Genomic DNA, 15,077 nt, shown 5'->3' on the forward strand with positions numbered 1-15,077 from the left:
CAAAACTCAAGAAAGCGTAAATACAAGCTTGGTCTCGGCTAGGCCATAAGTTTTTGAGCATCAAGCGTCCGCCATGAGATGGCGACTGTCTGAATATCTGAAGGAAAGGACAAAGAATCGGTTCGATTTGCTTGCCAGCCCCACACTGCGAATTGCACTCGGCCTATTCCAAGAGGCTTTTAGAGGCAAAGGGATTTGATTGGCTCCTCTTTGGATCCTTATTAGTGCTCTTCAGTTCCTGCAGCAAGTCAAGATGCAGGAGCCAGCTGGTCGCCGCTCTACCGTCGACATGCTCCCTGCGATCTCTCTTGCAGCGGCTGATCCGAGGGGACGTCTGACCAGATTCATTAGGCTATGCTGACCCGCTCTGCATGCAACATGCCTGATCTCACGGATTCTGCACAAGTGTCTTTATCTCGTCACTTGCGCATGTTGCCTTGACCTTCTGTCTCGCATGGCCCCTACTCGACACGGCCTCCATCCCGGTCTCCGCAGTGGGAGCTTTGGCGCATCTCGCTCCATTCTTCCCTTCATGAGAGAACTCGAGCTCGCTGAACCTTCAGACTTTGCAGTTCGGAAACAGCCGACAAGTTGCACGCCACTTTACCGCAATCTTGGGCTTAGGCTCCTCGAATCACGGTCCGGAGGGACGTCGAGAGCTGAATGAACCTAACTTGACCCAACTCCAGGTCTAGACTCGATTTCGGAATGCAGCCTCTCCATGTCTTTTGAATTGCGTTGAACACACAACGCTGCCGGTGATCCAGCATCGTGAGAGTAAAGTGGGTCGTGGTGTCTCGTGTCTACATACAGTATCACTAGTACGATTGCATACAGTTACGTCTTTGTTCCATTGTAATTAATCCAAATTCCCGCTGGCCGCGATCCCCGAAGTCCCTCTTGTTGTGTCCGCTGCGACCACATGCAGATGGAATTTTCATTCCGATACACCGTTCCGGTGCTCTTTCGGTCATTGTCATTGTCATGCATCATCATCATCATCATCATCATCATCAACATCAACTTCACAATTAATTCACTAGTTTCAACGCTAACGTTGGGCTTGAATGCCTAGAACGGCGCTACTTGTATAGCCAAGATCTTGCCATTGACCATCCAAGCCGCCTTCTATCAATAACCAGCAACAGGCAAGAGCCATCACATGGACGTTCTGATGCTTCCGCCCTCGCTCATTCTCTCTGGCGGCTCAGTAGCTCGACTTTGAGCAGTAACTACTCCTCGGCGTCTCGATGCCCATCGCACAGCTCGTTCGAACTGCAATCTCTTTTTCAAGATTAATTTACATTTTTGTTTATTTTTGAATCGAACAGACAGACAGACAGACAGAGAGAGAAAGAGAGAGAAAGAGAGAAAGAGAGAGAGAGAGAGAGAGAGAGAGGAGTTTGACTTCATCTCGAGTGCCAAGTTTTTTATTTATTTTTATTTTTACCTTTATTTGATATATTTCGTTCTGTGACTCTTGGATCTTGTCTCGCTTAGAAGCTTTAGTTTTATGCGTCGGTCCCCGACAGCCACACTTTTTCTTCTTCTTCTTCTTGTTGTTCTTCCTCTGCTTACCGCTGTTCCTTTCCTTCTTTCGGCCAGTTTGCCAAAGGGCCAAGGCGATTCATCATTTCTGCTCGACCTGAAAAACTTGCCTGGCCACTCCTCCTTGCGTTGCATGCAACTTAGAGTAAGGGAAAGAAAGAAGGACCAATCCAAGTTTCAGTAGATCCCTTCTTTTGGGTCCGCTCTCCCTTGTTTCTTCCCACGCTGTCCTGAGCTGCAGCCTCACTTTCTGCTCTCCTCGTTTCGATTCATCCGTGATTTTGTTTTCGTCTTTCTTTTTATTTTTATTTATTTTTATTTATTTTTATTTATTTATTTTTTATTTATTTTTGTTTTGGAACATCCGAACAAGCGTGCATCACAATCACACTGCTGCTGCCGCTAACTTTCTCCACCTGACGCTCGCTCGGCGCACCGTCGGCCTCCCTCTTCTTTCCCTCGACTCGCTTGCCAGTGCGTCACGTCGATTGGCTCGGTTGGTCCTTGACACCGACACCGACACCGATGACAATTGTGTCACTCTGTCTGAAACCTCTTGCTGCTGCTGTTCTCTTTTCTTCTCCGACGAGAGGGACCCTCGCTCCTCGTTGCCGTCCAACTCATTTGATTGAGTTTGCTTTCTAAATTTGTCACTTTCCTCCCTTCCGTTCCTTGTCCTCCTCGATCCTTTCCGAACTATATGCTGTACAACTTGCGCTGGCTTCTCAACAGAGACACCAGATTTAAGAACTCTCTTCGCCTCGTCCACGCTCCTTGACCTCTCTGCCAGATCTGGGTCTCTTATCCGCTGCCGACGTAGACGAAGAGCAACAACTCGGGCAATAGCCTCGCGATCCCGTCGTTACTCTCCGACTCTGGAGCATCAGACGATCAACCCAAGTCTATGCTACTCTTTCCTCCCTTTCGGAAAAGCGCACGAGGCTTGCCCTACTTTCATGCCTGCCGACAATCCGTCTGTCCCTCCGCCCGTCCAGCTGCGACTTGTACTGTCAAAGCGTGATCAAGAGCTCGTGCTTTAGTATCACCATCAACAACAACTGCATCCATGCCGTTGCATTGCTCATCTCTCCGAGACTCCCTAGACCATCTCCCATATCCTTAGACTGTCAGTCCCGTTCTAAGCGCCTCTCTGCACGCCTCAGCGACTGGACCGCTTGCTATCCATCTGCAGAATCGGCCTCGACATTGCTTTGCTTTGCTTTGCGTTGCTTCTCCCGCCTAAGTTCGCTGCGACCCTCACAATCACAGCTAGTTGGCGTAGATGCTCTTTTGGCCATCTGCTTTCCGTCTCATTCTCTCTAAGGTCTGCAGCACAGCGCCAAACAAGCCTGATTGTCTGGACACAATTCTAGACATTCCATCGCCTCTCTCCGACTCTCAACAGTCGCTCGCTTCCATCTTGCGCCCCTGGCAGTCCTAAAGGAGGACCTGCAGGAGGCGTCCCAGCTGCGGGCGCTCTTATCACTCGGCCCTCCCGACTGCATCGTCGCTTTCGCTACGCCTCTACACCAACGCCCTAGACTACTTCGGAACGGCGCATTTCTTTGCTTTCAGAGCGCGCCAAGCCTCTTCTCTACAGTCACAAGTCACGTACAGTCAACGGCTCACGGCTGAATCTTCAGCGTCGAGAAGCGGTATAAGTCGCGCGAAAGCTATAAAAGTCAAGGCCAGCCCGGGCTGACGCTGCTTCTCTCATCCTTCCTGTCTGCCGGCGCTGTCTGCATACAGGAGACGGCTCTCCTTCTATCGGCCTGCTCCCTGGATATCGAGCTGGTGGCGCATCCGATTGAGTAGGCTACGCCATCGGCGGCTCCAGTCTTGCCGCTCAGCCAAGTCTGTCGGTTCCCACGTTGATCGGCTGTGTGACTCCTATGTTCTCTGAGCAAGTGATTGGCGCCACTCTTCACTATGCATCCGCATCGCTCCGGCTACGACCTACATGCCGATAGAAGCGCAGCCGAACAGCGTCACACAGCCATGAGAAGAGATGCACGCATCGGCCAACCCGACCGTCGGCTTGTGCCGATGCAACCTTCGGGTTTGCCGCAAGGTCATATCGATCCTGCTTATCACTACGCCAATCCTCACGCTTATCACTGCAAGCCACCTCTCGCTCATTCATCATCACGTGAAGGTGCTCCTTCCAGAATGGCACAGTCACATGACCGTCATTCTGTTGCAGCACCGATGGCTCAGCCTTGTTCTCGTCCGAATCGTCCTTACGACGACTACAAATCCGCTGCTTCCGATCCATCCCACCGTCGGCGATACTATGACGAACGCGCAGCACCACCTCTGCCACCTCAGCACCAGTACCCTTCCCCTCACTACAGTCCCTCAGACGACCTCCAGCATCATCACCAGCACCAGCACCAGCACCAGCACCAGCACCAGCACCACCAACAACAGCAGCACCCTCCTCACTCGAGCCATCACCAGCCTCACACCTATCCTCCTCGACAACAGCATCCCGAACAACATGGTCATCCCTCGCGTGACTTGCGTCTCGAAGACAGCTTCCAGGGCCACGCAAGACCTCAGTTACCATCGCCCCGCGCATCCAATCGCCAGAGGCATCCTATCTCGCCATCAGGCGACTTTGGCTCACATCGCGATGCATATCCCTCCGGCGTCCACGACTACGCACGCTACGCTTCCACCTCCACATCTCAGGACAGGCAACACGATGCTTCGACTTGTGCCATTCCATCTGCTTCCTCTTCTACCATTCCATCTGCTTCCTCTTCTACCAATCCCACTTCTAGCTCATCGACAGCCTCTGCACCACAACAAGCTACCAGGAAGCGAAAGAAGCAGTTCAAGTATATGCTCGAGCTGGACGGCGCTGATGCCTCCAAGCCTTCCTCTTCGGGCGCTGCCGATGACGACGATGGAGAACGTGTTGACCAGCTTGGAGCGGCTGAGGGCTCTGCCGCCGCTCCACAGCGCAAGGAGAGTAGGAAGAAGGTCAAGAAGGCCTGTGTCTTTTGCAAACGCAGTCATATGCCTTGTGAAGAGGCCAGACCATGTAAGCGCTGTGTCAAACGAGGCATCTCGCACCTCTGCAAAGACGCTGAGCCCATTGGCTCAACTTCCGCATCCGGTTCTACCTCGTCGACGCCTACGGGGACGGATAGCAATGCAAAAGGTCTCAAAAACAAGATCGACGAGGCTCGTGACCATTCACGTGCAAGACGACGACGAGACGGCGAGACGGCGCTAGAGACCGAGTCTGGCTCTGACGCCGAAAGCATGTCGTCGTCACCCGCCTCTTCGTTCCGTAATCGCATGGCTTCTGATGCCGAGTTTTCTTCCATCTTTAAACGTCGCAATCACTCCTACAACGTCAACCAGATGCCCGGAGCCACTGCTCGAGATCCCGACATACGACCCACCATGCCCATCTCGAATCTTCTTAGTCCAGCCAACTTCGAACTGCAACGGCGTCCTCCCAAACGCAGTCTGTCACCAGGTGTATCGGCAAAGGAGCAGGAAGAAGCGTGGAACCGATCTATGGATCCTTCCACGCAGGTCAAGATGAAACAGATGCTCGAAGCAGGTCCTGCTGCTGGTGACTTGAACGACATCTTTGGCGAGATGCCCACTTCTCTGCTCATGACACCTGCCATGGCCAAACTATTTCGAGGTCAAGCTATCTTACGTCCTGGTTCAGCTGACCTTCCAGGCTCTCCCCACCGAACAGGCTCCAACGACTACAATAGCCGCCTCAAGCGATCGCATTCCATGACCGTCGCCTCCAGTCAATGCCAAGTCGATGAAGCTGGCTTCAAGCTGCCTCCACGACCCAAGCATCTCTTGCAAGAAGAAGCAGCTACTGCCACCGAACTTCGTGGTGGCCCTCCCGCCTATTCGTACACCTATGGGTACGCTAAGCTAGCTCGATGGATGTACACTCGTTTCTCGCCTGAGAATTGCGAACAAGTCGACCGCAGTCTCTCCATGATCCGTCCCAAGCTCATGGCCTTGTCCCGAAGCTTACCAGAAGCAGAACTGATCGGTGTCGAAGACAAATTCTACCAACTCCTCGCTCACTACCAAGCCAACGTACTCGAGATGATCCCAATCCCGATGATTGTCGCCCGTCGCACAGGCGAGATCTACGCAGCCAACTCTCATGCGTGCAGACTCATGCAGCTTCCCGAATCCATCTTCGAAGGCGGTCAGATCTGTCATTACCAGCTAGTGACAGAGCAGGATTGCGTCAAGATGTGGGCAAGGTATGCCGATGAAGCGACGGGCAAGCTGGATGCACCTCCAGCTCAGACCGCCATGATGGAGGTCGATAGGAGCTTGCTCCTGTATAACAAGCCTGGCTTTGATCCGAGGACAGGAGAGCTGTTTGGTGACGGTCTCTGTGAGGACGGAAGCCCAGCAGTAGTGCGTCGTAAGCTGGTTGTGACATTCGAGGCTAAGCTAAGCAAGCATGGATTGCCCTTCATGGTCACGGGCGCAATGGATCCGATTCCGGATGAGATGTAGTCGAGATTGGAGCATCCGATCGAGCGCTAGCACAGAACTCATTTTCAAAGCGTCAGATGAGAGACACCATTCCCATACACATATACACTTGTTCCTTTAATCTTTGTACCACAACTTGCTGCCCTTTCAATACATCAGCACACCACATGCAATCTCTAGATAGCCGAAAAACTTTCATGATCCCATAAAACATTACTATTCGTGAGTGAGTCGACGATCATCTACATGGAGTTTATACTAGAGCTGTATCAAGAAAGTTTAGGAAGCGGGTAGAAATTGCAACGGAGCTCTGGCAAGCATCCTCATCGTATCCACCACTGGCGGGATAGCAGCAAAGATCAACAGTATCGCACCGAACAACACGAAAGACAGGGATGCGATAGCCATGCATCTCGGTTTAGAGATCAAACTGGAAGCGCCTATTGCGCCTGCTGTGGAGCCCATTGCGATACCGATAGTGAGGTAGTCCTGGTTGCGCTTGTCTACATTTCCGCAATTCGAGTCTTCTTGCGGGCCGTCTAAATCAGGATTGAGGCCGAAGAGACGGAAGAAAGGATCTTTGAAGATGGAAATTAAGATACCTGTGATGACGACAAGTACGACGGTTATACTGTCATCTGCACCGATGGTGAGAGATAACTCGATGGCTAGAGGCGTAGACATGAATCGAGAAGCGAATGCCAAGGCTCTTTCGGGTGCGATTCCGATAACTCCTGCTACCGTGGGCCAAACGAATAGCGACAAGAGTGAACAAGGGAAGAGTACGACTAGCATGTCGATCAGGTGAAACCACAGATCCCATCGATATCGGTACATCGGTACAGCAAGAGAGACAATTCCCACATCAAGCGTGGAGAAAAGTACATCTCCCGCACCGATAACCGGACCAGTGTAGCCCGATAGAGACCAAAGAACCGTATACTTGGCATCAACCGAGTAACTCTCAAGTGTCCGTCGCAAAGTCCAACCTCGAATAGCACCAATAGCCCACAAAATAAAAACTGTAGCTACGGAGGTGGTAAGGATTGGATGTGCGTACCTTCTGATCTTTGCCGGAACGAGAGTGATGGAGCATAGAAAAGTGAGAAGGTTCACTGCCAGGAAGAGAGGAAGGGAGACATTTAGGATGTAAAAGATAGGAACACCTGCGATCAATACGAGTGTGAAGATAACCCATGGGATAAGAGTCCAAAGGCGTTGAATTAGGGTGTCGATTGCGTCCAGTTGCTCTTCTTGCTCTTGCGATTGTGCAGGTGTTGGAGTGCGAGTGGCGTTCGATTTGAGTTTCTCGTTATCGTTACTAGCAGTCATTTCGCTATTTGCTTTACTGGCTCTTCTGACACCATTGCTGGCTTTTGTGGGTGAGCGAGGACCAGCAAGCTCGACCTCCTGACTGAGTCGGATGGGTGTAGGAGGAACAAGCGTTGGCATGACGAGTGTTTCCGCTCCTGTTCCCTCGTCGCTTGGATCAACACTCTCTTCTTCCTCATCCCCAGCGTTACTGGCAAGAGGCGAATTACGTCGAATAAGGTCCTCACGAGCCTTGAAGATATACTCATCAAAAGTGGGCGACAGGGTGGTGTCGACAATGGTACCTACTCCGAGCTTACCTGATCCATCAGAAGCTGCATTTGCACTTTGCGGTCTCCTACTACCAGGCAGAGAGAAGCTCTTGAGTCCGCTCCCTGGGCCGACGACTACTGCTCCCAACTTGCCTTTCATTGCAGTCATGTCTATATCTGATCGAGTGCCGTCTGCATCTCCAGAGCTTGGACGGGGTGCGCGTGTGGGAGAAAGACTTGTAGCGACGCGACTGGCCCATGAGCGAGCTAGAGATCGACTCCTTCCTACACCTTGCGCTCCCTCACCTCTTTCACTTGCTCTTCGGCCAGCGGTACGGCGAGATGCAAAGTAATCCGAGCTCTGATGCAGGCGGTGATTGTGATGCGAGCTAGCAGATCTAGGCGAAGCAGGGGTCGGGTAATGATGATGAGCATCGGCAAGCCGAGTGTGGACCATGGCGTAGGGATCACCTTGTTGGCGTGCTGTTTCGAGCTGGACCTGTTCAAGTTGTCGTTGCGCATCTTGTCTCGCCTCTACCTGCCCTCGCGTCTCCACTGCAGGAGTAGCAATGCTGACTGTGAGTGGAGCAGTAGCAATAGCCGTCATTCCAGACAAGCCTGTAGCGACACTACCCAACTTCTCTCCACCAACCAATCTGGGCTTGCATCCTGCTTCGAGGTCACTAAAGCTAATCCGAGTTTCTGCTTTAGTTGGCGGAAGAGGATTGATATTAGACATGACAGCGACCAGGGTGGCTATGCTTGCCCTGCGTTGTTCTTCTGTGCGTCGAGACTTTTCTAATTGACGATCTTTGCGTTGAATCAGATGGTATCGAGTTTTAGCGACAGTCCAATGGATGAGCTTGTGAAGAAGTACGGGGAAGACTAGTGCTGCGATCTGCGAAGCTGCAAACCAGCCAGTGATCAGACCGATCTCTTTGCCATTGATGATCTCTCGAGCGGGGATGAGGATGAAACTCGGAGTGAACATAACACTCATGTAACGGAGACAAAAGTCACATGGTGCTTCCAACAAGGCCAGCATGGGTTGCAGGAGTACCTTGCCTTCAGTACCCCTCTCCAAACGGGCTTGCACGAAGGATCGAGTGGAAAGATAGTCTAGAAAGAGCAGCATGACAAACAGCAAGACCATCGCAAGCACTGGAGAGGGGAACCTAAAAGGAGCCCTATCCATCGCTTGCTTGATCATCCACACAAGGAACAGAAGAGAAGCAATGCCAATCGGTACGTGGACCCAATTGGTGAAGAGTTGACGCCGACGTTGTTTGTCGCTAAAGAGCAGACGAAGGGCGAGGATGGTGTGGGAAGGGGATCTAATGCGGTCGACATAGGGTCGATCTATGGTGCATGCTTCGCATGGTCCGTCTGCTGAGCCGCGACGAGTTGGTGCTTCGGTTGTGGACTCGGATGAGGACTCAATGGTGGTGATGATGGGCTTTGTGGAGTCGACGACTTTTCTGCTTGATCCTGCGCGGGCCGTTGAGGACGAAGCTATTGGACAAGGAGAAGCTGGTGAAAGAGGCTCTTCTGCAGTGGCACTGGCTCTGGGATCTGTTGGAGCAGCGACGACAAGTGCAGGCGTGAGCTGCTGTGCTGAGGTTGATGCCTTCTTGGCTGGCGGTGGGCTCATGTTGAGTGGTGATGGTGAAGAAGAGCCAAGATACTGGCCAGACAAGTTGTGCTCAATGGTGACCATCAAAGCGAGACGGAAAGGCGTGGTTTGTGATGCTGAAGGATGATCTTATGGTATAGAGACAAGAGCTGGCTGAGCAATGCGATAGCTAGCTAAGGGGGGAGGGGGGGGGGGGGGGGGGAAGGGGCTGTTGAAGACTGAGCCTACGGGTCGGGACTTGAATAAGACGTTGCGAGCGGCCAATCGAATGATATATGTACATCGCCGAAGATCGCTTCTTTGATCTCACGTCAAACACTGCATCACCACAGGAGAGCAGAGTAAGACTCAGTGAAGGCTGCTGTCCTAGGAAAGAAGCGAGTTCTGTTGCGTGATAGATAGACGTGGCATACATTGCCCGGTGGGTCCCGGCTTCTCGTTACGGAGAGCAGTGGGACTACACTTCCAACAGGCACTTTGGGAGAGACACACTGACGTTGATGCAGAGCAAGATACAATAGCACGTCGTCTCAGGAATGCTTGGGAGATGAAGAGCCAAGTGTTAGCGTCATGCAAGAAGATTGTGTTGCAAAGGCCGTCGTAGAAAGTGGGTTCCGATCCCGCTCTCGGTCTGAAGCCTACGGTAAAGGAAGGTGATAGTGGAACGTCAAAGATGGACTTCTTGGCATTGGTTATTGACCCACTCAGACCGGAGGATAAGCTGGCCAGCCGGCAAGATGCAAGCAAACGTGCTCTTCCTCTTCATGCTTGTGCATCAGATTTGCTCAAGCACAGTCCTCTTCATGCACCAGAAATTGGCTAGCTACCCGAGATGCAACTTCACATATCGATGCAAGAGCACTAGGCTGATCAAGTCTGGGGATGTGAGTACAAGGAGAGAGCGGGGATAGTACACAGCCACACCTTCCATCGATGCCTATCATGCCTTTGCCCTTTCGATACGAATCCGAGAGCGAGATGAGATGGGGGGGGGGAGATGGCACTTGTTGGCTTGCATCTCGGTCAATTCTATGCCTATCAACCGATCTCGGCAAGAGAAGCAAGAGCACAGCATGGTTCTGAGGATGATTGCGGCCTCCATCACCACCAAGTGATACAGGCTTGGGCAGAGATGCCACTGTGTTGTGGGACTGCAGCTGCCAAGAAGTGGCGAAAAACACAAGTCGACAACGTCGCGATTTGCCAAGAGATCTGCTATGAATAATATAATACGCAGAGATAATTGCAAGCAGCCAAGAGTGGCAGCCGAATGTCGTTAGTCAGTTCTAGGCGCAGCTTTCATGGGAACCGCCCAAACATCCACTCTGCTGCTGCGATTGCTGACCGAAGGCGACCGAAGGTGACCAAAGGTGAACACATCTCGTTGTCTTCGTAGTCCCATTTCGCCTGTGTGTGAAAAGCCATTCAGAAAGCATCTTGATAGGGACGCGATACTGATAAGACGTCAGCGTTGGAATGCCAAGAGCAAGTGGACATCTCATCAGATGCGCATCACTATCTCTGTGGGCTGCAACGATCCCAAGGGCTTCTCAAAAGTGGGGTAGGAAGGATCTTTCCGTTGTGCTATTGAGAAGCGACTCTGTCATGCTGTGTATACGAAAGAAGGGATACCGGCCCGTCGGAGCAGCAAAAAGAGAGACAAAGCGGGCCACGCTGCTGCTTTCTTGCCACTCTCGCTCACCTCTGATCCTCCAGTACATCCTGGGCGATAGGGACGATGATGAACAAGTTCCGCTTTGAGCTCGCTTCCACCGCTCTGTAGTCGAGCTAAATGAAGCCAGGCTTTGAACCCCCACTGAACCTCACCCAGCCACAGACTTCGCGGAAGGTGCCAAGAAGCACCTTCACTTGAGCAGTGCGCGAAGAACGGCGACCAACAATCTTTCTCTCGTGTCTCTGCAGGGTATGATCCCAATCAGCACTTCTCTCTGATATCGGTCGCTTGGTAGAGACAGAAGGGTCTCACTGGCAACCATCTATGGAAACAAGCTGTTTTTGCCAAGCAAAAAAGAACGCTTTCTTGCACTGGAATGTCACTACCACTACACCACGCCACGCCACGCCACACCACGCCATGCTGTGCTGTACTACTAGTACTAGCGTCTAGACACGTTCTCGCTTGTAACGCCCACCATCTTAACGCCAAGAGCACACTAAAGCTTGAAATGGCGCCGAGCAAATCCCGAACCTACCTACTCCCCATCCCACATTCTTGCCTTGATGCATCTCGCTCCATCGTGCCGGTTCCACATGGCGCTGTCGCTGTCTGTGAATACAACTTCTGTCGGCGTGGTTGGATGATACGCTTCCTGATGACAGTGGCGCATGCAAGCGTGACGTATATCTTTCCCAGCCTCACACACTACTGAAGCTCTCCGCCATGATGCCACTCCACTCCTCCATCTGGATCAGAGGATCGGTGTGGACAAGAGACTGATGTCACCGGCGACTCAAGCATCTCTCCGCATCTCTTACACCAGCGCATACTGCAAGCGACATGATCAACATCGACATCAACTGCCTCTGCTTCTGTTGCTGTGCATGGCGCTTGGAGGCTGTGCGATTGCCCTTCGTCGGTGCAACATGGAACCCCAGAATTGCTGCCACCGCAAACACCAGGGTATAGCGTGTTCCCATACAGTATCCACACACCAATCACCGTCTGCGTATGGTGCTTTTGAGTTGTGGTGAACTAGAACACATGCTTATCTACGGGACGTCTATTGAAATCGACTACGATCCGCTCCAAATCGAGTCGGACTACCCTTGATCCCCTCAGGATCCCTTCCAAGCGCTTGCAACCTCTTTGCTCTACCAAACCGGATTCCCTGCAAGACAAAGTCAATCGCCTCTTCCGCCTTCTTCTTTCTCTCATTCACATCCTTTCTCCAACAGAACGCCAGCGGGAACCTGAAACTCAACCAGAGATACAAAGTGAAACACCTATGCAATGACTCGAGCATAAGCAGAGTAGTGACGTTGATGAACGGATGAGCTGAGCTTCCCTGAGTCAAGGAGCCGGAGACGTTGTTGAGGTATGCGATGAGTGGTAGTTCTTCCTTCCCTTCTTTCGTTGGTTGTGCATCTTGTTCTCGTGCAGCGATCGCTTGACGCATGAGAGTAACGACTTCATCTTCAACCTCGAGCATACCAAGGTCTTTCGCAGCCGTGTCAAAGTCCACCAAGCCACCACGAGAAAACTGTCTTACAATATTGCTGAGGAACGCCATCAGCCTCTCATCCCTCCTATTAGCAGGTGAACTACTAAACGTCGCCCTCTCCTCCAACGTCAATAAGCCGGAGGAAGCAGATTCGATCAAAGGCGAAATGCTCGACTGCTGACTGAAATCACTCATGAAGAAGTTGCCCGAATCGATCCTCGACAACAATGCTACATCCGTAAAGATCTGGCTTAACATTCTTAGCCCTTCGCCACCACCTGCGCCCGGCAGCATTGCAGATAGACTCGACAAGGTCCCCGAAGTCGGCTGAATCGCCGCTCTCGTGATGGGAAGCAAGGGGGAAGCGAGAGCGGAACGTAGGATTTCCAGTTCGTATTCGTGCCGCGTTGTAACGACTCCTCCCAGGTCGGCTTTCTTGGTAGACTTGTCCTGAGTGCCGTAACGTCCTGCTCTACCGGCAATCTGCTTGATCTGACTGGCCGAGAGAGTGATTTCTTCTTTGCCGTTCCATTTGGTGAGCGTATCGAATATGACTCGTTTGATGCCGAGGTTGAGACCCATACCAATTGCATCGCTGGCAACCATTACGTCCAGTTTGCCCTCGTTGAAGAGTTTAGCCTGTTCAGCTTTCGTTTCTGGTGGAAGCGCGCCGTAGGCTACTGCACAACGAAGTCCCGTACGCCTCTCGATATCCTTTTTGAGCGCAAAGATAGCTGAACGACTAAACGCAACAATGCAATCTCCCCTCTCGATCTTTCCGAGATCATCGTCCAGACTCTCCTCAGCTACGCTCAATGGCGTCAATCGCTCGTAGCGATGAACTGTCAAATGATCGCCGCAAGCCTTAGCCAGGCTTTCGATGAGAGGAATGACACTTGCCTCACCACAAAGATGCAGCTCTTTCGCAGGAAGCCCTAAAACGACGTTGGTCCAGGCGGATCCTCGGTGCGGATCAGCGATCATTTGAATCTCATCCACCACTCCCACGTCTACCGAACTCATCGTGGAAACCATCTCGACAGTACAACTGACCAAGCCTGCTAACGGATCCACCGTACGCTGCTCTTCACCTGTCATCAAGTTACAAGCTCGTGCAGGCACCCCTGGTGAGACAGTACCGCTGTTGAATCGATCCCACACTTCATGTGCTAACAAACGCAGAGGACCGGCAAATATGCCTGTACGAGCCTTGGAGAGCGCAACGAGTGCGCCGTGCGTTTTACCTGAATTCGTGGGTCCGACGTGCAAGTGGATGTTTCGGATTAGAGAGCGGGCGCGAGTATATTGATAATAGGGACGACGAAGATCCATGGTGTTGCGTAGCAGATTCAGTTGCGACCGTGCCAGAGAGACTTGCCCTTGGTCAGCGGCAGAGAGGGTCGAAGAGTTGATGCTGAGCAGAGCGCTCAGTCCACGATGCACCCAATCAAGAAATCCGGAAACACAAAACCGCCCCAAACACTCGTCACCCTCGCTACCGAAAGACGAAAGCGCATCCGGCAGATCTCCAAACACATCATTCTTGGCCTCCTTGCCTGAGTCTAACAGCACCGCAAGATCGGGTATCGCGTCTTTCGCATCCTCAGACCATGCACGGAAGAGTCGAATTGCCGTCGCCGCGTCATTTTGCCTTTCGAGCCGTGCTATAGCACCGCTTGTGAGGGCCTGTGACTGTGTATGGTGCTGCAAGAGGAGTTGTGCGGGTTTCCCTTTGATGCCATAAGCAACAAGTTGTGAAGGTAGCTCCGGATCTTGTGATATCGCGCTGAGCTTTTCGACAAGCTTTCGACCTACTTTTTGTGCCGTGGGAGGTTCGGGAATGGAGAAGTCGGCTGCTTTGACTGGTCCTTTGCTGAACCGTTGGAATTTGCCTTTGCTGAAACCGTCTGGTTTGCCGCCTTTGCTGTTGTTGAATTTGCCTGAGGACCCTCTGCTTTGTTTGCCTCTCCAAGTGAGGCGGGTGCTACTGAATGGCCGAGCCGCGACTGCGGCGGTTGATGAGGATGGGTAAGCCGAGGAAGAGATCGCGGTGCAGAGCAGGCATCCTGGATGAGCAAGCACCGCCACGGTTCGTCTTGACGACGTTGAAGCGGTAAATGCCGCCGCAGAGGAAAGGCTTGCTACAGCAAGCGAACTTCTCCACATCCTTTTCGTAGCGACCAAGCTTACCGTGTGAACGAAACACGCTTTCTGATGGTGGTGCAGAGAGACCAACATGCATCGAGAAGAAAGCCTTACCTGACACAAGAAGAAAAGTGGAGATTTCTGCCAAAAAAAAAACAAAAAAAAAACAAAAAAAAAAAAAAAAAGTGACGAGGGCCAAAATACAACACAAAGGATTACGTAATCCAGTTGAAGTAGATAAAGCTACACAAAGCGTAGAGACAGTGAAGGTAATGCTTACGGCCGAGTAAAAGGCCTGAGCATCTGAGCACGAACCACATGTGTCACAACCTACTCAAGACAAATGCTTTGTTATGTTCTGCAGTCAATGCGGCTCTCTGCCGCTCTTCTTTTGTATATATATAGACTCCTTCTCTCTCCTCGCTCTCTCGCTCTCTCCCTCTTACTATCATCATCAACAAAATGCCTCAACTCCAACTACTGACA

At 51.9% G+C, this 15,077-nt stretch overlaps 3 protein-coding genes across 3 annotated transcripts; 1 reads left to right on the forward strand and 2 right to left on the reverse strand.

Moving 5' to 3' along the window:
• Window positions 1-3,477: 3,477 nt before the first annotated feature.
• On the forward strand, window positions 3,478-6,069 carry UHO2_05962 (uncharacterized protein; the record flags this gene model as incomplete). Its single annotated transcript, XM_041557676.1, has 1 exon — window positions 3,478-6,069. One exon carries the CDS (start codon window positions 3,478-3,480, stop codon window positions 6,067-6,069), a length of 2,592 nt encoding a protein of 863 aa, XP_041413610.1.
• A 258-nt stretch (window positions 6,070-6,327) lies between these two features.
• Window positions 6,328-9,282, reverse strand: UHO2_05963 (uncharacterized protein; the record flags this gene model as incomplete). The annotated part of the gene is made up of 1 exon (XM_041557677.1): window positions 6,328-9,282. One exon carries the CDS (start codon window positions 9,280-9,282, stop codon window positions 6,328-6,330), a length of 2,955 nt encoding a protein of 984 aa, XP_041413611.1.
• Window positions 9,283-12,005: 2,723 nt separating this feature from the next.
• UHO2_05964 (uncharacterized protein) lies at window positions 12,006-14,612 on the reverse strand (the record flags this gene model as incomplete). The annotated part of the gene is made up of 1 exon (XM_041557678.1): window positions 12,006-14,612. The coding sequence occupies one exon, from the start codon at window positions 14,610-14,612 to the stop codon at window positions 12,006-12,008; it is 2,607 nt and encodes an 868-aa protein (XP_041413612.1).
• Window positions 14,613-15,077: the final 465 nt, after the last annotated feature.

Source organism: Ustilago hordei (genome assembly GCF_900519145.1).
Source record: "Ustilago hordei strain Uho2 genome assembly, contig: UHO2_contig_16, whole genome shotgun sequence".
Classification (NCBI taxonomy): domain Eukaryota; kingdom Fungi; phylum Basidiomycota; class Ustilaginomycetes; order Ustilaginales; family Ustilaginaceae; genus Ustilago; species Ustilago hordei.